The sequence below is a fragment of the Mauremys mutica genome, chromosome 25 (assembly GCF_020497125.1).
Source record: "Mauremys mutica isolate MM-2020 ecotype Southern chromosome 25, ASM2049712v1, whole genome shotgun sequence".
In the NCBI taxonomy this organism is placed as follows: Eukaryota; Metazoa; Chordata; order Testudines; family Geoemydidae; genus Mauremys; species Mauremys mutica.
Window position 1 is genome coordinate 554,801 of NC_059096.1, and position 22,699 is coordinate 577,499.

The following is a 22,699-nucleotide window of genomic DNA, read 5'->3' on the forward strand; positions in this document are numbered from 1 at the left end:
GGGCTAACACAGCAGTAAATGCCTCCGATTGCTGTTCTGGCCACCACTGCATTTACCAGCCCATTTTTAAAGGAGTGGGAGGAGAACATCTTGTGTTCACAAGAACGGAGCTGTCCTGCTTATTCCTCCCCCAGGCCCCCAGGTCCTGTTGCAGCAACCAAGTTTGCTGTCACCTTTGTACAGTTCGAATTGCTAGGTGTTAGGCTGCAGCGTGGTAGTTACTGTCCGGGCCCAGGAGATTAGAGAGAGACAGTGCGGGAGGTAATTTTTTATTGGACCAACTTCTGATGGCGAGAGAGACGGGCTTTTGAGCTACACGGAGCTCCTGAACTCTCAGAAGTGTCTCTTTCACCAGCAGCGGCTGATCCAATAAGATGATCTCCCGCATCTGTGGCGTTTATAGCCTGTGAACAGCCCAGCCGCTACCAGAAAGGGACCCAGGGACAGGGTAGCACATCTGATCCCAGCCAGTTGGGTGTGAGGGAAGGAAGAAACCTTGGGCTTTTCCCAGTTACTTAAAGGCTCCAAGCTCATTTTCACCCATGACACCTGCTCAGCGGTAACTTAGGTCTAGCGTTTCAGGGGAGCAATGTTTGAGATTTACCACGGACAGGGTAGTAGGAATTGCCACACCAGCACCAGATGCATCAGAGGAAGGTAGAACATCGCAGTAGCAGAGTGAAATAATTTGCTTTACAGACCCCCCAACCCCCACATCAGGGCTCATCCTGGTCTCCAGGAGTTCAAGACAGGTTTAAACCTACAGCCTGAGGCTTAATATCTCTCCTTTGCAAAACGTGTCTCATCACTAGTTATAACTCCAGATGCTGCATAAAACAGCAAATGCTGGCATGAACGGGAGCTGCAGGGGCTTACCAGCCCTGGAAAAAACCCATCGGGTCATGTTTTTGTTACTGTTCATTAGTGCAGCAGCCAGAGATTTGGTTGGTTTCTTTCGACCCCCACAAGAGCTCACTCCCTTAGCGTGGAGACAAGGATAGATTAGATTTCTGTCACTTTAAAGCCTTCTTTCCTTAAAGACCAGCCAACTGTTTAGCACAGGTCCTTGGTTTCAATAAAAGGCAGCCCTGCCTCTAATCCCAAAGTACCTTTTGTCCTGATCCAGCCAAGTGGAATCTTGACAAAGTATGAACTCGGACAGTATGGAAGTGAAGACTCAAAGCCACTCCCAGCTATCCAGTCTGTCTGTTTAATAACTTATGTTTAGTTCCTCCTACAAAAAAAATACACATGGTTTATAAAAAAAAATCCCAGTAATACAAAGATTCCCCTCCCCCACCTTTCCTGTAGCAATGATGGAAGTTAACACCCCCATGCCTAGAAAACCCACTTGCAGTGTTTTCATCTAATGCAAGTTGCCACCAGGTTGCAATCTCCTAACCCCACCCTCCCTCTCTGTAAATTTGATTTTGACACACTAGGGGCCATTGCTCTCAGTCTGGCTGTGGCACTTGTGTGTCCTGTCAGCGCACCGGCAGTCCCTCTAGCACACTCCCACTGGAGCCGTCCCAAGTCCTGTGTGAGAGTTCACGGGGCAGGCACACAGGACGGAGTGTGGCGCTGTCCCGTAACAAAGTCAAGTCCTTGCCTACATGGGAGGTGTAGCCACGCTGGGTGAGCCAGGCCTGGCACGGGAGCCGCTCACCCTGCACCCATCAAGCGATGCCCTGGCAGCTGGGTGGGGCTGGGGCAAGCTCCGGGGGCTGCTCATCGCTTCTTCTTGCTGTGCCGCAGCATCTTCTTCCTCTTGAGGATCATTTCGTAGAGTTTCTCCAGCCCCTGCTGCAGGCCCAGCCCGTCCACCGCGCTGCAGCCCTGCGTGCAGCTGAGGGTGGAGGCGCTCAGCTCGTGCAGGGCCAGCAGCTTCTCCACCTCGGAGGCCGCCAGCGCCCCCGGCAGGTCCTGCTTGTTGGCCAGGATGAGCACGGGGACGCCCTGGTTCTCCGAAGTCCGGGTGATCCGGTGCAGCTCCACCCTGGCCTCCTCCATGCGCTCCCCCTCCGCCGAGTCCACCACGAAGACCAGCCCGTCCGTGCGGCGGGTGTAGGACTTCCAGAGCGGCCGCAGCTTCTCCTGGCCGCCCACGTCCCACACCTGGAAGGCGATGGCGCGGGAGCCCCCCAGCGGCACCCGGATCTTCTCCATGTTGAAGCCCTTGGTGGGCGCGCTCCTGACGAACTCCTTGAACTTGAGCCGGTAGAGCAGCGAGGTCTTGCCGGCCGCGTCCAGCCCGATCACCACCACGTGCAGCGCCTGGAAGTGCGGCAGGAAGGGCGGCGCGGGCGCGATCTCCGCCAGCTGGTTCCCCATGGTGCCCGGGCCGGGCGAGGCGGCGCTAGCGGGCGCTCCAGGCTGCGGCGGGGGAGAAGGGCAGGGTGAGCCGGCGGCTGCGGGAGGGCCGGCCCGAGACCCCCCCCCGCGCCCAGCGCCGAGCACCGGGAGAGGTAGGCAGGGGACCCCCGGAGCAGCCGGCCCCGCTGCAGACGCTCCAGGGGCCGGCTTGGGAACAGGGTCCTTCCCCCGGGGAAGGGAGGGGTCGGGCACCCGCCCCGGCCCGTTCCCCTGCGTCTGTCCAGCTCCCCCATCCCCACGGGGGAGGAGTTCCCCGGTGCCCGGCGGGGTCCCAGCGCCCCCGCAGCCAAGTTCGTGGGGGTCCCCGGGAGACCCCAGCGCGGAGAGCTGGGCTCCCGGTTCGCTCTCCGGCCGCGCCTCCCTGCTGCAGCCCCCAGCCCGTTTACCTGCCACAGGGGCCGGGGCAGCCCGGGATCGGAGCCTCCCCGTCCGGCGGGACCCTCCCAGCGCCACGGAGCCGCCACCGAGGCCGCCTCGCTGCGGCGACTGCAGCAGCTGCTGAAACTCCTGCAAGGGCGGCGGCGAGGGAGCTAAACGCCCGCGAGCCAGCCCCGTGATGTCACGGCGCCTGAGCCAATCAACGCGAGCCGCTGTGCACAGCTGGCTACAGCTGTTTGCACCTGGCCAGGAGCCCGGAGCGTAGAGCCAGCCCCGGGGAAGGAGGGAGCAGCCCCCAACTCCCTGCGTGACCGGGGCGGGGGAGAGGAGAGGAGCGCCCGCAGCTCCCCCCCTGCTCCGCCCCGCAGGGTGAACTCCCTGAGCCCCGTCCCGGTGCGGAGGTGTCACCTTTCCCAGGACAGCTGACGCGTGTGGGAAGGAGTGGGGAGAAAGGAACGGGAGCTGACACAACAAATACCAAGTGTCTCCCATTAGCCCAGGCAGAACCTTCTCCCCAGGGAATGAGGCGCAGGCCCTCACCTGCACATCTGGTTTGGCTGAGGTACTAGGGTAATGGACATTACAGAAACCCCTACAATAGTCAGACTGGAGGGAATAGCCAATGGGATCCTCAAGGCGCACAGGCCTTGTTTTCACAAAGAAAGCTCACAGCTAGTGGCAGTAGCTGCTTTCCTTATATTGGGGAGTGTCTGTAAGGACTGGCTGAGGTGCGGGTGTGCCTGCAAGCTGAGAATGAAAGGTCCCTTTGTCACTGGTAGATGCAGCTCCCCAAATGAAGATGGTGACTGTTAACAGTCAGTCACCAAATTAACTATGCTTCCTAGGAAGGCGGCTCCTGTTCTAGGAGAATGTATGCTCTGGGTGACAGCTGTCAATCATAGCTGGTGTTGTTCGGTAGGGTTTTTTCCATGCTTCAGCTCCCGCTAGCCTTCGAGGTAGTGATACTCACCGGGCAGCGAGAGCTCATTTACAATGAGCCTGCTGACAGAGAAGCCAATTACACAATCTTAACAGAGTTAAAGGAATAAACTCCTGCTATCTTTGGCAGATAGTGGAAACCAATAAATACGTGACTGGGAGCATAAGCAAAGACGCCTGCTCACCCCTAGGCTGAGTAAACAACTAGGGAGAAGGGGCGGCTCCAGGCCCCAGCACACCAAGCGCGTGCTTGGGGCGGCATGCCGCGGGGGGCGCTCTGCTGGTCGCCGGGAGGGCGGAAGGCGGCTCCTGTGGACCTCCCACAGGCGTGCCTGCGGAGGGTCCGCTGGTCCCGCGGCTTCGGTGTGCTTGGGGCAGCAAAATCGCTAGAGCCGCCCCTGCTAGGGAGCATCTAAAGCAGAAGGATGGTCTTGAGGCAGCGACCTGGGACTCAGGAGATCTGGATTCAGGTCCTGGTTCTGCCACAGGGTCCCTGTGAGATGTCAGGCAAGTCACTGAATCTCTCTGCACCTCAACTCCCCATCTCTGAAAGGGGGATGACCCTATTTCCCTACTGCACTCTAAGAGTAAATGCATTAAAGGCTGTGAGGGGTTTGGATGTCACCGAGATGGTTTTGGCAGGGCTATGTGGAGTTTCCACCCCGCAGATTAAGATGCTGCTTCATTCTGAATGAAGCACTTGCATAGTCCATAGGGTTTCTAAATAACTGGGTTTTGATTAAATAGCCCCATGTTTGAGAGGCACAGAGAGGTGAAGTGACTTGCCCGAGTCTACACAGCACAGCAGTAACAGAGCCAGGAATAGAACCCAGGAGTCCTGGCTCCCAATCCCTTCTGCTCTCACCACTGGGCACAGTTCCCTCCCCATGTGTAATACAGCCCCTTCTTAAAACTGTTACTACTACTTATAGGAGTCACTCTAGATTTAGCACTGATACAACCCTGCTGTTCAGGCCTATGAATCTGCCAGTCGGCGTCACAAGTGTGCGATGAGCTAATTCAGAGGCTGTCAATAGACTGCACTGCTATACTTATCAAAGCCAAGCCAAGCCAGATTGTCACTGACAGGAGTAATTTAATGGGTAGCATCTCATCCTGCTGGAAGTCAGTGGTGGATGGTTCAGGGAACACAGAAGTGGACCTTTCACCTCCTGTGAATCTTGCAAGTGAAACGAGTTTTGCTAAACCCAATAATCCACTACACTTAACTCATTAATGTGTAGACAAATCTGTCAGCCTCTAGTCAGGGATAATACCCGAGGCTGTCCATACGCAGGGACTCAGTAGCTTCTGGCATTAATGATCCTTCAAGGCTAAAAGTAGCAGTGAGGAAACACAGGTCATCTTCCGCTGTGGCAGGCCCACTTCCCTGGTGCATACACCCAACAGAGCCCATCGGTCCTACACACCCTGTTCTGTTACCCCTATTCTCTGTTCCCCTGCCCACTTCTTTGTGTCATTTCTTGCTTGTAAACTCTTTGGGGGCAGGGAGTCATTTTTATGTCTGTGTGGTGCCTGGCCCAATAGGTCCCATCCTGTACCCGGGAACTAGGCACTACCACAATAGAGATGTTCAAGAACGACAATCAGTTTTTCAGTGGGATGTTTTATTGCTGTCATTTGATAGCGCTGGGGTACCTAGGGATACGGTGGTTATCTGGAACACCCACTCTTGGCAGACTCTGCTCTGAAGGAAGCTAGACAGGGATATGAAGGCAGAACTTACAGCACCCTGGTGACGGGTAAGTCGCTCTTTGAAAGCCCTGGTTCCTCCTGGAGAGAGGGAGGCGGTTTTGCATTGCCCCTTAACGCCACCGTCACCCCAGCAAGCCCCGGGGACTGATGGGCCCTGGGCGATTTGACACGTGAACAGCCGGGTCTAAGCTCCCGAACAGGGGGTGGGAGCTGGGCGCCAGCTGCCCTCACAAGCCCTGCGCAGAGGTTCAGCCGGGCCGAGCGCCCACGGGCGCTATTGCTGCGCGCGGGCGGGCGGGCGCTGCCCAGGCTCGGTGGGTCAGTCCCTAGCGGAGATGGGGACGGGGCAGCCCGGCGGGGACAGGGAAGAGCTGGTCCCCGGCGCCTGAGGCAGCGCAGCGCCCCCTGGCGGGGAGCCCGGTCCCCGGCGCCTGAGGCAGCGCAGCGCCCCCTGGCGGGAGCCCGGTCCCCGGCGACTGAGGCGGCGCAGCGCCCCCTGGCGGGGAGCCCGGTCCCCGGCGCCTGAGGCGGCGCAGCGCCCCCTGGCGGGGAGCCCGGGCCGCAGGGGCCTGAGGCGGCGCAGCGCCCCCTGGCGGGGAGCCCGGTCCCCGGCGCCTGAGGCGGCGCAGCGCCCCCTGGCGGGAGCCCGGTCCCCGGCGCCTGAGGCGGCGCAGCGCCCCCTGGCGGGAGCCCGGACCGCAGGGGCCCAGCCGGGGGTGGGTCCGAGGGCGGGGCCCCAGCAGGCCCAGCACCGCCCCGGACCCGGTTGCCTGGCAGCCGCCGCCGCATTGTGAGGCCGGGCCCCGGGGGCTGCCGCTGAGGCTGCCCTGGGCAGAGCCAGCCCCGGCCCGGCCCCGCTGCCCCCGGCCCGGCCCCGCCGCCATGTCCGCCTGCCACTGGGAGGCCCGGCGCAGGCAGCTGGTGCTGGAGCGCAGGCGGCGGAACCAGCTCCTCCAGCAGGTGTGCGCGGGGGGGGGGCGGGCGAGCAGGGGGGTCCAGGGCCGGGGGGGCCGGGGCGAGCGGGGGGGTCCAGGGCCGGGGGACCAGCGGCGGGGGCTAAGGGCCGAGGGGCAGGGCCGGGTCCGCGGGGGCGGGCGAGCGGGGGGGGGGGGTCCAGGGCCGGGCCGGGTCCCCGGGAGCGGGGGCCCGGGCGAGCGGGGGGTCCAGGGCCGGGCCGGGTCCCCGGGAGCGGGGGCGGGGAGGGGTCCGGGCGAGCGGGGGGTCCAGGGCCGGGCCGGGTCCCCGGGAGCGGGGAGGGGTCCGGGCGAGCGGGGGGTCCAGGGCCGGGCCGGGTCCCCGGGGGCGGGGAGGGGTCCGGGCGAGCGGGGGATCCAGGGCCGGGCCGGGTCCCCGGGGGCGGGGAGGGGGCCGAGGACCTGCCGGCCGCTGCTCACTGTTCCTTCCTGTGCAGAAGGCGGAAGAAGCCGCCAAGGCGGCGCCGGAGCAGAGGCCTGAAATCAGCCCCCCCCAGCAGCAGCCCCAGGGCCCCCTCCGGCCAGGTGAGGGAGCGGGGCGGGCGCGTTCCGGGCTAGGCAGGGTCACTGGCCCGGGTGGCAGCTCGGCCTGCAGGGGCGCAGGGCCCGAGACCTTTGTGAAACCCCCTTTGGGGGGGGATGGGGGGGGGGAGAGTGGTGACATTTGAAGATCTCAAAATAGTTTCCTGTGCTGCAGTGATGGGGATCGAGTCAAAACCCGACTGGAGCCGAAGGCCTATCCTGTAGCCTGCCACCCACCATTGTATCCTGACCTGAAGGGGTGCTGAGCTCCATGCTTCAGCTGGAGCAGAGGATGCTCAGCACCTCTGAAAAATCAGGCCTTTTTCTCCCACAGAATGCAGTGGGCAAAGCCTTCACTGCACGAATACCGGCCTGGAACCAGACAGTGAGATGAAGGCGCTAGGGCTCCCTCCTCACCGTTGGAGAAAATTCCCGTAGGGAAATGCATTGGTCCACTCACCCATCATTCCCCACCTGTAGCGTTTAGCTAAGTTAGGGGGCTGGTGAATAATACATTTCCAGCTGAGTGAGGGTGTAGGGTTACAGGAGAAGTGAGTCAATGACTGAAGTGTAGAAGGCGGCTGCTAGGACTAAGGCAGTTTTTCCAGTGGCTAGTACAGTGGACTGCAGGTCAGGGCTCCTGGATTCTGTTACCCAGTAAGTCTGGGTGGGTCTATCACTCTTCATGGCTTTGCAGTCATTCAGGGCAAAGGCATTTAGTAAAATAAATTCACATTTGGAGAGAGAATTTCTGCAAAGCAACTGAGTTTGGTTAGTAACTTGCGATTTGTTTCAGAAGTCACCTGCTCCTGCCAGTGCTGCCCATGCCAGTGTCATTACGTGATGATAAGCAGCGCAAAACTGCCACGTAGATTCTCAGTAAGTTGATGGGGAAGGGATGAGAAAAGAGTTGGGAGCAAGAATTAGCTGTTTACTTCTTTGATGTAAGGGTGTGATCCTTATGCATGAGAATCCTGGGTTTCTCTGAAAGGAAATTCCCTAAGAGATCTCAGAGATTTCATCTTTTGTTGCCAGCACAGCAATCTTAATGAATCTCATCCACATCAAGAATTAGGGTTCCTCTCTTCTCAGTTGTTTTGCCACGTTAACTATACTGGTATAGCTAAAGCAGCAAAATGTTCCTGGCGTGAATGCAGTTACACTGGTATAAAAGAGCCTACAGCAACTTAACTTACTCCAGTTCAGCGCCTTTTACCGGTATGAGGAGGAGTTATCAACAAGAGGCACCTGAACTGTTGCTGGAGGTAAATTCCTCTCAGTTCTGTACAAAACTGTTTTCTTGCCAACAGTGGATCATTATTTAAACCCCCTCTGCTGCCCACTCCTCATCTCTCTTTGAAATTCAGTTGTGAATGGTTAAAAAATGGTTCATTTTGTTTTAAAATCTTTTACAAATCCCCCCCCCCACCAAATTATAAAATGATATGGTATAGAACAGCCACCATGCACCCATCCATTATACACAAGAAACTTGGAGGCAAATTCTCTCTCCTTACCCTTCCAGGCTGTGCAATACATACAACAATGGTAATGACTGAGTAACCAGCAGCGCAGGAATGACTCCTCACCTCGTAACATGCCTTTAAGCACCAAGGAGATCCAGACAAGTGCAGCTGAATCCAACACCATAACGAAGCCATCAGCATGAAGAACACATAGGCCCTGCCGGCCACTTCCCATTAGGGGCTGTAACCCTTCATGTGTAATAAACTCTCCACACCCACAGAACATTATGAGGGATGGTCTCTCTTAGGCAATCAAGAGCACCCTGTATTTGCACATAGTCCATTCGCTTTGCCACAACCTTCCTGCTAAGACAGTTGCAACCAACCAAGGCCCGGTACTTTATATGAAAACTATGCTAAGTTCAGACAAAGAAAGCAGCATCCTTAAGAATTGACGTAGAACTTTTAAACTAGTGTCACCAGTCCACACACTGAAAATTGATTTGATAGACAAAATTCTGAGGGAAGAGACAATAAATACAGTGACAATTTTAGCCTATTACACTCCGCTGCTTACAGTCAATCAGGAATCAGATTCTCCTTCCTAGTGTGAGTTAGTATTGTTCAATCACGGCTCCCCCTTCCTTTTTTTTTTTTTTTTTGGGCAAGGAAGCCTCTGGCATTTCTTGTAAGTTATTATTGGAAAGAAGCATTTCGCCAGTGCCAGCATCGGCACAGCTCAGGATTTTTTACACACTGGGTGAAATCCTGCAAGTGTTTCATTGGGACCGTGGGGGTGGGGAGGAAAGTGTACAGCCGTGACAAATCTGTTCCTGATTTGTGAAGGGAACAGTCTTTTTGACAGCATGCTCTAGGGGTACTGCCCTTTACTCTGGCAGAGCAGGAAATCTGCTCCTTTCCTACCCTGACACATTCATCCTTCCAACAGCTGCTAACAGAGTAACTGTGAGGTCTCCATCCCTCCTCACCTAATTGCACTAACTTTAATAACCCACACAGGGGACGACAAACCCTTTCCCCACAGGAGTCCGCTGTAGATACTGAAAACGTTCTAGTTAAGAGGCCAAATTCTAACCCATAAGAGCATCAGCAGGGCCGGCTCCAGGCACCAGCTTAGCAAGCAGGTGCTTGGGGTGGCCACTCCGGAGAGGGGCGGCAGGTCCAGCTATTCGGTGGCAATTTGGCGGAGGGTCTCTCACTGCTGGTCGGCGCGAAGGACCTCCCGCTGAATTGCCTCAGATCGCGATTGCGGCTTTTATTTGTTTTAGCTGCTTGGGGCAGCAAAACCCCTGGAGCCGGCCCTGAGCATCAGGCAGCATAGAAGGCAGGGGGAGGGATAGCTCAGTGGTTTGAGCATTGGCCTGCTAAACCTAGGGTTGTGAGCTCAATCCTTGAGGCGGCCACTTAGGGATCTGAGGCAAAAAATCAGTACTTGGTCCTGCTAGTGAAGGCATGGGGCTGGACTCGATGACCTTTCAGGATCTCTTCCAGTTCTGCAAAACGCTGGGTGTCCCTGGACATTACTCTCCTGGGAGGGGATGTTCAGCATGCACCTTCATGGAGGCCTTGGTTTTCCCATTTAAAACCTTCCGCCTCCCTTTTTAAGCCATAACATGCAGTGATTCCCACTGGCCAGCAGGTGTCACTGTAACACTACATGGAGACTGATTTCCCCAGGGAATCAGGTACCCACGCAGCATCCTCAGGAGTCGTCCCAGCACAGATCATAAGGAGAAAGCACCACTCTGATTTACAAAGCCCTTTTTATTTGTGAACAGATTGATGCAGGCATATAACACAGGCACAGCCATGCCAGAGCACAGCCAGCTCTCAATGACTGTGCCGGGGCAGAGACAGCAAGAAGAGAATAGCAGAGCAGGTGCAACAACACAGTGAATACAAATATACAGTGAGAGATGATGGGAAAGGACAAGAGCCAACAAACAAGAGACGCTTTCAGAACACAAGGTGCTTCCTCACCCCTGCCTCAGGCAGGGATTTAATCCATTGCAACTTTAATGGAACATATAAAAATCAGGAAAAGACACTTAATGATTAACGTGCCTCTGCTGAAATGTGCTAGTTTGGGAGCCCTGGAGACTGGACCTCTGGATCCACCGAGAAGGTAGATGAAAGGCAAGCTACAGAACACTGCCCTGCTTGGACCTCTAGGAAGGTCAGGCTCCTTGGCGTCTCTGCTGAAAGCGCCACCCCAGGGGCAGGGGTCTTGTGGACAGTGATTAGTTCTTTGCTGAGGCACAAAGGTTTCCTCTCCCAACTACTCTGATGCATGTTGCTTTTCTCACCATGTCCCATCTGACTGGAGAGGTGTTTAGGGCAATGCTGGGCTGCTCTGGGTCAGATCATATGCCCAGCAATTTCTATACATCCATCCATCCATCCAGGCAGGCAGAAAGTGCCAGTCATTAGCAACACTGGGATCTAAGGAGGGTGCTTATGCCCATGGGTCTAGCAGGCAGTAATGTGAGTGTGCGTCCTCTGCCTGAGCTGTTCCTACAGAGAATGAGTCTGTACCGTACAAGGCTCTGGAGAGGGTGGAAGAGCAGCCAGGGCTTCTTCCCTCATAGAAAATGCTACAAATAGGTATAAACGGCAGCTGTTGTTTCCTGGCATTTGCACGAACAGAGCTTTTCTTATCCAAGTCAGACTCCTGCCACTCGTTAAACTCCTTAATACAGGAGCCCACAAGGGAGCGCCCCAGCAAATGGCATGTGCTGTGTGGAGAACGCATGATGGGCCCCTCACCTCCCTCTGCCATCTGGGAAGTAGCAATCCCTCTCCTCCCCCACTCCACGCTGCAAGGATGCAGCTCAGTTTGATCACTTTGGGTACAAGATAGACCGTGGCTGCTGCATCAATCTGGACTGCACAACCCTTCATGCAAGACAATCCCTCTGGTAGGATTAGGAAAAGCCAGGGAATGAACATACTTACCCAGCCCCCCGGCAGAGGAACTTGGCCCAACATCCACTACACCACCCTTACCCCTCTCTGTGCAAACCAGGCATAGTTTTAGCCAATTATTCAGTGCTTGTTATTTAAGAGCCAAAAGTTCTTAGATGTCAGTTCAAGTTGGGTTTCTCCTGCTTCGCAGAGCTGGGGGTGTGATTGCTATCCAAGAATCACTAGGCGAGACGCTCTCCAGCCAAGAGCGCCCACACCACAGGGCACAGGCACAAAAACGTTATTTGGCAGGAAGAGCTGATTTGACCAACAGGTAATGCCTCCCCTAGCGCAACAGTGAAATACTGCACAGGGTAAGGCAGCTAACAATCTAGCAGAGGTCTCTTAATCAGTTAATACAGCTATTTCCCTACACAGTGTGCACAATCTGCTGATACCAACTCCCATACAGGATACAAATGGGAATTGCAAACTCAGAGCAGCATGTTCCAAGTTCATGAAATTCTATCAGTCTGTAACCAGGAAACAGCAGCAGACTGAAAGTCTCCTCCCAAGGGAGAGCCAAATGTCCTGTTTAAAATCACGTGGCTTGGAAGAGAAGCCCCTGGAGTTGCTGTGTCCCTGGTACAACTTGCCTTTGCAACAGACGAATGTCGTTGTCCAGTGACCCCATCATGGTGGGCGGTGGTACAGTGGGTGAGGCAGCGTCGCATTCCCTCTACAGTCCACATACTGGTATCTCTCAAAAGCCAGCTGCTCCGAGTGGCACAGGTACGAGCAGGTCAGGGTGCCCCTGCAACACACAATCACAACAATAATCCATTTTACTTGAACTATAAAGAGGTTTGAAAGCACCAAGCTGAATCTTCTGCTGGGATTTCACTTTAAGGAAAAGTTCCATTGTGGCCTTTCCCAACCACTCAGACAATTTTCGTCTTTCTTACTCTGGAGCTCCAAACCACTCGCACCAAAAGTCCAGGCCAAGCTGCCCCGTTTCACACATTTGTAGGGGGCTCCCTCAGACCGCATTAATTTTTAAGGCGGCATTTAAGCGATCCCCTATCAGCAATCTGCAGTGTTCTTCTAACACAGCCTTTAAAGCTGGACCCATTCACTGCTACAGCCTCTGAACCTCTATGCTGCTCTGCCTGCTCCTTAAAGGTCACGCCAAACAAAATGAGCACTTGCATAGTCGAAGCGACAAAGTAGCGCGACAGCAACACATATCTTCCCATTCTGTTCTCAGTGTTACAGCAAAGAACAGTTTGTACCCTACCATGCCAGGCACCACAGGGCTAACACCACTAGGAAGTGGCACAACACAGAAGAGAGGCCGCAAAGGTCACCACTGAGTCACCTTCTGTCTCCTGCGAGTGACAACGATGGCCAGCAGACAGATGGTGTGGCTGCAGGAGCTGTGGCCGAGCACCAGCGCCACTGCAGATGTTCACACCATCCTACTCGATACTCAGCCCCGTCAACACCGAGTCTCAGTACAGTGGGGATACAGATTGTTTAACTGCTAGAGCAGACGGGCCAAACCATTATCATCCCAGATTGTACCACAGGCACTTGGCCGCACTATGTCTAAGCCAGTGGTTCTCAAGCTATTTACCATTGCGGGCTGCATCCAGTACTACCCGTATGGCCCTGAGGATGTCACATGGGCTGCAGCTGAGAGCCACACTCTAAGCCATGGTTCAAGAACAGTGTTGGAAATGGGTTTGTCGTCACTGCTCCACTGGCAGCCAGACAGGAAACTGCTGTCAATGGCAGGTCAGTTTCTGGGTCATGTTACTGACCAACCCCTGGGAAGGACTGTGTGGGCCCACACTCACTCCCACCTCCGTAGGAGGAGGCGGCAAAGCTTTCTTGGCTTGCCTGGTGTGGGCCACTCTCACTGGCTCATTCAAAATACAGCACAATTCATGTGCAGTCAAGCTGAGTGCAATGCCTTCTTCCTGCCCAGGACCTCCTCTGCGGCCAGGATGTCTGCAGAAGATGAGGCCAGGGCAGGATGTCTGCAGGAGAGAGAATGTGCTTTGTTCCTTCTCACCCTGGTGTCTCAGCCATCTGCGCATCTGGGGTCTTTGTTCAAATGCTGAAGACCTCAAGCACCAGTCTGAGTCACTCTGCCCCAACATGGTGGATGTACAGGATTTGTCCTCTGGGGAACAGGCCAAGCTCATTCTCCCCCTGCACCATTCACCCCAGACACAGGTATAGCTGTTCCCAATGCAGGCGGAAACAGCACCACTGTACAAGTCACCTCACCAACACTCTGGGTTTGCACTGCTGGAGCTCCCTGGGGGCTGAAGTCAGGGCATGTTTCTCTGCACCAATAGTTTGGGTGACTTTCCCCTTAAAATTCAAATAACTGTTACACACCCACACCAACAGTTGCAAACCTACCTGGGGAAAGACTAATTACAACTTCGAACAGTCTTGGTCTCTGAAAACACTAATATAACGGGAAATCCAGATTGCCTCAATGAGGAATGTTTGGGACTGCGTAGATGAATGGCGAGTGATTCGCTTTTAACCAAATGCCACTTACTGTATGTGCAGTAGAACGTTGTGGACTTTGATTTTGATCCAGGTGCAGATGTTGCTTAGGAGACAGAAAATAGAGAATTAATCGTGCAGTACAACGTTTTCATCAAACAAGACCCGTCCTGCCCCACAGAACAACCCAGGCCTCTGGAGAGAGCGCAAGCTTCTCCGATCAGGTCTACACTTGGAAGGCTTTGCCTATGTGGCTGGACCGATCGGCTTACTTCCTTGTATGGGGACTGCTTATACTGGCAAACCTTATTCCTTTAAACCTTTAGCTGACAAAGTTTATTCCAGCCATGCCCCCCTCTCCTCCTTGAGCAATATAAGCTATTCTGGTGAAAGTGCCATTTTGCCAGTATAACTGCATCTACATTAGGGGCTTTTACTGACACAGCTAATTTGGTCAGAGATCACAACCTCGACAGACATAGCTATGCAGCAGAAGTTTGTAGTGTAGACCTGACACCCTCCCTGCAAATGCATCAAGCAGAACAAGACAAGAGAATTCACATTCCGGCAGCACCTGACATCTCCCCCGCCATGGACAGAGCAGGAAAGAGATCACACAAGATGCCTGTGGAGAATCAGCAAACCGCTCATTCACAGAGATTGGGGGTGCTAGATACACTTAACTGCACACAGATGGACTAATTTGTATCAGGCATTTCCAAACCAGACGTATTAATCTGTGGGGGGTATTAGATTTGAAAGTGATACAGTCTTGTCAGTTGCAGTTTGGGAAAACATTTAATGCAGAAGAACTAGAAAGGAATTTAAAATGGACATGCTGGGTTTCTGTCCCAACATGATTACATACATAAAAATCAAAGGGACACATTCTCAGCTGCACTGCAGGGTCAGACAGAATGAGGCTACGGCCCAAGTGATAAATTTATGCCAGACTGCCCCTGGAGAAAAGCCCAGAAACATTAATGCTACTTCCCAGCCAGGAAAGTAAGTCTCTGAGAAATACTTACTAGGTATTATAGTCCAGTATAATAGTGGAGACTGAATAATATATCTGCAAGTAAAACAGAAGAGTTAGTTGGAGATTTACAGTGATACAGTAACCATGTAGAGGTGCAGCCCAGTGAGCCGAGCACACAGAGAGTTACAGATTATCCCATCAATTCCACACAGCTCAGAGCCAGTATTTAAAATCCAATCCACATTGTGTTGGGACCAAGTTACAACATGGCAGTTACAATATGCAGCATGAACCGGTGCAGGAAACACCCATATGAGACCTCAGCATTCGGTCTTTTGCCTCCTGTGTTTGCTAAGTACTGCCCTGGGCCAGCAGGTGAATGGGCACCTGGAAAGACAGGAACGGGGAGGGGAGGAGGGGGAGAAGGCAGTGAAGGGACTCTCTGCCCCTGGGGCAAGAGAAATACAAGGCGACAGAGAAGGGGACCACTATTTCTCTCCACCCAAAGGGGGCCAGACATTTCGACAGGGCAGCAAGAGGCAGCAGCACCCACCTGGCTGCTGCACAAAGGGCCAATATTCAGCAGGTTCTTCTTGGTGGTTTTCCCTATCACCACGGACAGATGCAAGACCTCAATGTCCAGTTGGGTGACAGTGACTGGGTAGAAGTTGTTGTTGGTTACATTCAACACGTTCTAAGGAGAGAGACAAACTCAGCCCGAAGCCCTCACGCAGCGAGGGTAACGCATGTGCTGGATTTCCATGCAGTGACCTTGCAGCAGCACACCCCTGCAAACGCCAGTCCTCAGACACTCGTAGCTTGGCCATGGCAATTCCCCTCTGCTGAGGATTGTCCCAAGGAAACACCCAAGATCACATTTGGGTGAGGGTCACTAGCTCTTTAAGTTACAGGAGCAAAACTCCTCACCTGCCCCAGAGCTGCTCTGGGGATCACTTGCCCCCTGCTCCACTCCCTATGCCACACATTCATGGCTGGGCTGAAAGCGGAGGAAAGATGCAACACACAGCGACAAACAATTCCCAACATTTGTTACATAGCTCACTTCCACCCAGCAGCACTTCCTGCCCCATCACACACTGCTCCACCAACATGCCTCATTTCTGACTGGCCACTCCAGTCTTGCCTGCTGTCCTGCCATGCGCACACAGCTCAGCCACTTAGCTCACTACTGACCTGCCGCGCTGTCCTTAAGACTTAGAAGTGAGCCAGCTATGGACTGATAATGAGATATGAGCTCAACGTCACCGTACGCGCCGCACTGAGAACTCACTGTCATGTTGAGATTGATACTGGGAACGGTGGAATTAAAGGCAATGGAGGAGGCATTCAGCCCTGCGGGCTGCACAGCAATAGAGCGAGGGAACAGGAAGAATATGATGAGAGATGACATCAGCAGGCAAATCGTCACGGCAAGGGATACATAGAGCTTCCTGCAAGACAGCATCAAAGGACCGTAACGCGCCTGGCCCAGCCCTGTCTCTGCAGGGTCGGACAAGCACAGGGTGGAGTGAGCGCCAGCCAGACACAGTCAGCACCAAGATATGAGGGCCTGCAAAGGGACTGTGTAGTATCTAGTGGCAGCACGCTCACCTTGGGGCCAGGAGGGGTGGGTTTCAGACCCAGAAACATGCTGCTTGTCACTGCTAGAAGTAAGCAGTCCCACGTGGCCCTTTTCAAACAGAACTAGCCCAGACTCCCAGCCCACAGTTCCTCCTGCATCAAGCAGTGCTAGTACAGCCCCCTGCCAACACAGAGCAGATGCCCTGCAGGCATCAAACCCACTGCAGCTCGGGGCCCAATGAGCAACAAAGCTTTTAAATGAACCTCTGCAAACAGATTCCTCCTGTAATGCTGCGCCCCCCCCTAGTTGCACCCATTTAAATGCAGCCAGAGCATTAAAAGAACAGGGGAGAAACAGGACTTTACGTTCGTCTGGGCTTCAGCCTCTGGTCACCGTATGGAATCAGAGCCACCAACTGCTTCTCCTGCTCTGAAAGACAGATGATAAGAGGCGCAGGTCAGAAGAGATGCAGCGCACTGGGTGCAGTAGCGAACAGGGCACACCAGGCTGCAGAGCACCCAACTACAGGTTAAGTATCAGAGGGGTAGCCGTGTTAGTCTGGTTCTGTAGAAGCAGCAAAGAATCCTGTGGCACCTTATAGACTAACAGACGTTTTGCAGCATGAGCTTTCGTGGGTGAATACCCACTTCTTCGGATGCAAGTGGTGGAAATTTCCTGGGGCAGGTATATATAAGCAAGCAAGAAGCAAGCTAGAGATAACGAGGTTAGATCAATCAGGGTGGATGAGGCCCTGTTCTAGCAGTTGAGGTGTGAAAACCAAGGGAGGAGAAACTGGTTCTGTAATTGGCAAGCCATTCACAGTCTTTGTTTAGTCCTGAGCTGATGGTGTCAAATTTGCAGATGAACTACAGGTTAGGGTCTATCAGCATTCTCCTTACAAATGCTGCCCCATTCAGAGGGATGCAGGGGTCTAACTCAAATAACCCTTGTTGGCTTCGGCTAAGCATAGAGACAGACTGAGCTTTGCTAACTTAGGGCTGCACAGATACCTTCCAACAGCCCCAGGTCTTGCACTGATTAATGCAAGATGGAGCCAATTGCAGGCTCTCTCTTTAGTACAGAGATGGAGACTGCAGGTCACAGCATGCAATACTCCATCATGACTGGTGTTCCATAGGGCGCACAGCTGAGTGAGAAGCAACAAGCAGAGGACTGTTTGGTGAAGTGCCTGGAAAGGGTGGAAACCACTGACCAAGCACACACAAGAACCACCTACCCCTGGGGATCCTTCCTGTTCCCTGGCACGTTGGGCAGTTGATGTAGCCTCGACTCACAGTGCCCACACAGGGCATGCAGGATGCGGCAGAGTCTCCTCCATTGATAGTGCCATAATTGGTGACTTCATCCTCACCAGCCGATTTCCTGCGCAGAATCGATTTCCCGCCCCTCTCCTTCTGGTCAGAGACCTTCCAGAACTGGGAGAACGTTTCGCCCATAGTTGAAAGAGAATTTTTCCACTAGATCCAAAACCAAAAACATTCCAGAAAAAAAAGTCTCTTTATTGATCGGTCCTGCTAACTCTTGTGTTTTTAATAGCAAATATTACACTAGTGGAGTACTTCCTAAAACCCCACCTCCTGGAGTCATGAGAATGTGTCAGAATCTCAGCTTTCAATTTAAAAAAAATAAAAGTACGTTTTTTCTAGCCCTAATGGTTACAGGGAAAAACTTGAGCATGAGCTAATGGCTATAAAAACAGAAGGTAAATAAAAAGAACCCAATGTGTTTTGGTTTTTCCAATCATTAATTTTGGGGGTCTGACTCATGATTTTTTGAATTCTAGGGGGTGGCAACACTGCAAAAATCTACAAGTAACAATTCTGAGGTTCTTTTCATATGGCAGATCACTCATCCGATTGGCAGCAAGAATACTGTGCGCGCACACACATGTATGCGCTCACTTTTGAATGCATCAACCCCTCACCAAACTTAACCTTACTAAACAGATGCCTAATTAAAATCAGATCAGTGTTTGTCTCTCCTCTTTAGTTTAAACCAAAATGACTTCTCAGATCTTCTTCCTGGCTCACTGCAGCCCCTTGCAATCAGAAACTCGTGAATCAGCTGTCGCAATGAGCCCACAGCCAAGGCTTATTATTAGAGAGAGTTTGCAACAAAAGAAGAAAAATAGCAGAAGTGAAAGAACAATATTCTACCACCAAACCATCTGAATGCAGCTTCCTCTATGATGTCACCTGCCAGCAGGAAGGAGTGAGGACTGCTCCCTAGTCTAGGCAGCCTTGCTTTAACGACTGGGAGACAGGCTGCTTCTCAACAGAAAGGGCCTAAAGGAAGACTAACTGCACTCACCCAGAAGGTTGAGAGGCTGGATGTAAAGAACCACTCTTGATTCTTGCTTGAAACGCGCTTGGGGATGTGGGGCGCAACACCCATGGACACATCCAGACCTCTCCTTTAGTCCCCAGACCTCAGAGACCACTGCTACTGAGAGCTCAGCATCAGAGTCTCAGCAAACTCCGAAAGCGCTTATATTTATCAGATGGAGGCAAGTAGTGATATTCCTGGTGACAAAGGAACCCTCTGGACTTGATTAAAGTAAGGAAGTAAGATAATCAACAGTGCTGCAATGGTTTGATCACAAGGGGATCTTCCCACAGCAGCTCCCTGAGACCCCATTTGCTGAGATACTGCATCCACTGAGCATCCAACCCTTTTGCAATCCTGCAGTTTGGAAGGTTACAGGTGAGAACATGGGCCCTGAGGCTGGAAAGATTCCAGTGACACTGCGATTTTTGATCCCAGGCTTTTCTGCTAAGGACCCATCCCCTAGCGCTGCAGCTTCCTTTGGAGAGCTAGGCAGTGGTTCTCAAACTTCATTGCACCATGACCCCCTTCTGACAACAAAAATTACTACGTGACTCCAGGTGGGAGGGGGCCAGAGCCTGAGCCCCCCCACCCTGGGCTGAGTTGGGGGGCAGAGCCCTGCTGCCCCAGGCTCAAGCCCTCCAGCTTCAGCTTCAGCCCCAAGCGATGGGGCCCAGTGAGTGTAATGCTGGCCCTAGTGTCGCAACCCATAGTTTGAGAACCGCTGAGCTAGCGGCTTCAAAGATTCCTCTAGCCAGTTCGGTCTCAGCCTCTTACCCTTGCAAATTTCCCCGTATTAATACTTGTGCTTTGTTTTCCTGTCCCAGGAGTAAAAAATGAGGAGGAGTGATTAAAGAGGTGGTTTTTAATCAACTAGGACAAAAGACTACAGGGGCTGGGAGACCCCTGCTGATGTCAAGGGAAAGCCAAGCATAAGATTAACCCTTTCCTTTGCTGATTTGCAAAACATTAGAACAGCACTCTTAGCTGTGACTTTCATTCCCAGTATAAAATCGCTCTTACATGCTTAACCCCCGAGGGAGAGGGCTTAGGCTGATGTGGTTTGCAAGATACAAAAAGATGGCCTAATAATGTATGTAGATAATCTGGGCACTGGGAAGAAGCTGCACTGACTGTGTAACTATTATTATTTATACAGCACCGTGTGTGTGCACAGCACTTCACAGACAAGAAAAGAGCAACTCCTTGATCAAAGAACAAAACACATTTGAAGGATGGTGCTGGAAGCTGATAAACGAGTATCATTTCAAAAGGCCCAAAGGACTGACAGCTTGCTGCCTATTACAACAGGCAAGTGCATCACTAGTGATGCTGCCTGCAAATACTAGGCCAGAGGGGCAAGAAGGCTTTGCTTGTTAAAAGCAGCAACCTGAGCTGGAGTTAGTGAAGGCAGCTATAAAAAATAATCAACGGCAGAAAGAGGAAGCTGATGGTAATGTATATAAATTAGAACTAAGGAACTGTAGACAATCAATAAGGGAAGCACAAGGAGAAATCTATGGCCAGCAGAGTTGAGGATAGTAAGAAGTTTTTTAAAATATATTAGCAAAAAGAATCCTGACAATGGTATTGGTCCATTGCTAGATGGAAACAGTAAAACTATCAATAACACCACAGAAAAGGCAGAAGTGTTGGATAAATATTTCTGTTCTGTATTTGGGGGTGGGAGGGGAACAAATGGTGCAGTCTCTTCCTAGAATGATAACATATATTACTGGAATGAAAAGTCTCTGGAGGATGTTAAACAGAATCTAAAATCAGGGATTTTTAAATCAGCAGGTCCAGATGACTTACACCCAAGAGTTTTAAAAGAGCTGCTGAGGCACTCTCTGGACTGTTAATGATGATTTTCAGTAAGTCTTGGGGCACCAGGGAAGTTCCAGAAGACTGGAAGAAAGCTAATGTGACAATTTTAAAAAACAATAAATGGGATGACTTGGCTAATTACAGGCATGTCAATCTCACATGGATCCTGGGCAAGATAATGGAGCTGCTGATATGGGACTCAATTAATAAAGATTTAAAGGAGGTAATGAATTAATGCCAGTCACTATGGGGTTTAGAAAATAGATCCTGTCAAACTAACTTGGTATCTTTTTTTGACAAGATGACAAGTTTGGTAAATAAAGGTAACAGTGTTGACATAGTATTCTTAGACTCCTGCAAGGTGTTTGGCTTGGTATCACATGACATTTTGATTTTAAAAAATCTAACAACATAAAATTAACACAGCACACATCACACGGATTAAAAACTGGTTAACTGATAGATTTCAAAATGTGAATGTAAACAGGGGATCATCATCAAGCAGGTGTTTCCCATGGGGTCCTACAGAGATTGATTTTCTGCCCTAAGCTATTTAACAGTTTTATCAATGACCTGGAAGAAAACATAAAATAATCACTGATTACGTTACTTACCAAAAATTGGGAGAGTGGTAAATAATGAAGTGGGTAAGTCACTGATTTAGCTCGCTTGGCCAACTGGGTGAAAGCAAACAATGTGTTTTAATACAGATAAATGGAAATGTATCCATCTGGAAACAAAGAACGTAGGCCATACTAACAGGATGGGGGACTAGATGCTGGAAAGCAGTAACTGAAAAATATTTGGGGAGGCATCATGCTGGACTGCTGCTGGAATACTGTGTCCAGGTCTGATGCCCACAATTCAAGGACACCGATAAACTGGAGAGGGTTCAGAGAAGAGCCACGAGAATAATTAAAAGACTAGAAATGCTGCCTTACAATGACACACTCAAGCAGCTCATTATTCAGTTTAACAAAGAGAATAATAGAATATCAGGGTTGGAAGGGACCTCAGAAGGTCATCTAGTCCAAAAGGTTAAGGGGTGACTTGATTACAGTCTAGAAGAACTTACACAGGAACAGAAATTTGATAAGGGGCTCTTCAATCTAGCAGACAAAGGTTTAACATGATCCAATGGCTGGAAGTTGAAGCTAGACAAATTCAGCCTGGAAATAAGGGGTGTGTTATTAACAGTGAGGATAATTCACCACTGGAACAATTTACCAAAGGTTGGGGTGGATTCTCCATCACTGACAATTTTTAATTAGAGACTGGATGTTTTTCTAGAAGATCTGCTCTAGGAATTATTGTGGGGCAGGTCTCTGGCCTGTGTTATTCAGGAGATCAGACCAGATGGTCACTGTGTTCCCTTCTGGCCTTGGAATCTATAGATTACTGGCCTCCAGCAGGTAGAGCAGAAGCCCCATAGGAGGCAACACTGCTTCCCCAAGAGGGAAACTGTGTGGGGGTTTGGGAACTTCTGCCCCGATTTCTGTTCAGTTCTCTCAGTCACATGGGGTTTCTTTGGGATGGACAGCAAAGGGGTTTGAACTACAGGCTGGTCTGGCAGGGATGACACAGCTTTAGACGTCCAAGGGTGCCATTCACACCTCTGCAGTGCCTACTAAACACACTGCCATTCGCTTGCCTGGTTAGTATTGAACAGCTGCCTCTCCATTTGCAATAGTACAGTCCTGTAGGTCACCCCAGTACCTGTGCCATTCGCTCCTCTGTTCCACTGTGGTGTTTGTGAGCTTGTACAAGTGGCTAGGAAGGAGCAGAAACCCCTTTCACAGGGGCCTAGGGGGTGGAGGGGGCTTGCATGAGATTTTTCAAGCTCAGCCCTTTTATTCGTGACATGTTTCTTGCTGACAGGGCTCATCAGTTTCCTGCTTGCTTAGGAGCCAGTTGCTGTGTTTTCAAACAGTGCTATGTCATTTCCTACAGGTCCTATGGGGTTGGGGGGAGGAGGTAACAGATTTGGGGGTTGGATTTATCTGGCAGGGATCCCCCACTGCTGGCTCTGTGCATGGGGAACAGGGCACCAGTGTATTGGAGGCAGGAGGTGCCTGTACAAGGGGAGCAAGTTACAAGTATTGGGGAGGATGTGGGGGCAAGGTTCCTCCATGGCTAGCTCTGGGCA

General features: G+C 52.2%; 3 protein-coding genes across 4 annotated transcripts; 1 reads left to right on the forward strand and 2 right to left on the reverse strand.

Moving 5' to 3' along the window:
• Positions 1-394: 394 nt before the first annotated feature.
• ARL4D (ADP ribosylation factor like GTPase 4D) lies at positions 395-2,875 on the reverse strand. The gene is made up of 2 exons (XM_044999654.1): positions 2,760-2,875; positions 395-2,373 (listed from the first exon to the last, which is right to left on the reverse strand). Exon 2 carries the CDS (start codon positions 2,329-2,331, stop codon positions 1,729-1,731), a length of 603 nt encoding a protein of 200 aa, XP_044855589.1. The 5' UTR covers positions 2,332-2,373; positions 2,760-2,875; the 3' UTR covers positions 395-1,728.
• Positions 2,330-8,930, forward strand: LOC123356562 (collagen alpha-1(I) chain-like). The gene is made up of 6 exons (XM_044999929.1): positions 2,330-2,396; positions 5,391-5,453; positions 5,990-6,366; positions 6,818-6,905; positions 7,699-7,781; positions 8,428-8,930. The coding sequence occupies exons 1-6, from the start codon at positions 2,330-2,332 to the stop codon at positions 8,452-8,454; spliced, it is 705 nt and encodes a 234-aa protein (XP_044855864.1). The 3' UTR covers positions 8,455-8,930.
• Positions 8,931-10,135: 1,205 nt separating this feature from the next.
• On the reverse strand, positions 10,136-22,699 carry TMEM106A (transmembrane protein 106A). 2 transcript variants are annotated; one of them, XM_044999634.1, is made up of 8 exons: positions 22,574-22,699; positions 17,618-17,846; positions 16,746-16,809; positions 16,090-16,249; positions 15,352-15,492; positions 14,848-14,891; positions 13,872-13,925; positions 10,136-12,107 (listed from the first exon to the last, which is right to left on the reverse strand). In XM_044999634.1, the coding sequence occupies exons 1-8, from the start codon at positions 22,682-22,684 to the stop codon at positions 11,987-11,989; spliced, it is 924 nt and encodes a 307-aa protein (XP_044855569.1). In that variant the 5' UTR covers positions 22,685-22,699; the 3' UTR covers positions 10,136-11,986. The 2 variants fall into 2 exon arrangements, with proteins under 2 accessions (XP_044855569.1, XP_044855568.1); XM_044999633.1 differs by lacking the exon at positions 22,574-22,699 and adding an exon at positions 22,270-22,293 and having other exon boundaries at positions 17,618-17,858.

Coding starts and splice junctions, on each gene's coding strand:
- ARL4D (XM_044999654.1), bottom strand. CDS start 2,331: ATGGGGAACCAGCTGGCGGAGATCGCGCCCGCGCCGCCCTTCCTGCCG.
- LOC123356562 (XM_044999929.1), top strand. CDS start 2,330: ATGGTGCCCGGGCCGGGCGAGGCGGCGCTAGCGGGCGCTCCAGGCTGC. Junction 2,397..5,390: donor CGGCGGGGGAGAAGGGCAGG/GTGAGCCGGCGG, acceptor CACTCTTGGCAG/ACTCTGCTCTGAAGGAAGCT. Junction 6,367..6,817: donor GGAACCAGCTCCTCCAGCAG/GTGTGCGCGGGG, acceptor CTTCCTGTGCAG/AAGGCGGAAGAAGCCGCCAA.
- TMEM106A (XM_044999634.1), bottom strand. CDS start 22,684: ATGGAGGAACCTTGCCCCCACATCCTCCCCAATACTTGTAACTTGCTC. Junction 14,892..15,351: donor GCCCTTTGTGCAGCAGCCAG/GTGGGTGCTGCT, acceptor TTTTACTTGCAG/ATATATTATTCAGTCTCCAC. Junction 13,926..14,847: donor ATACTGGACTATAATACCTA/GTAAGTATTTCT, acceptor CTGTCTCCTAAG/CAACATCTGCACCTGGATCA.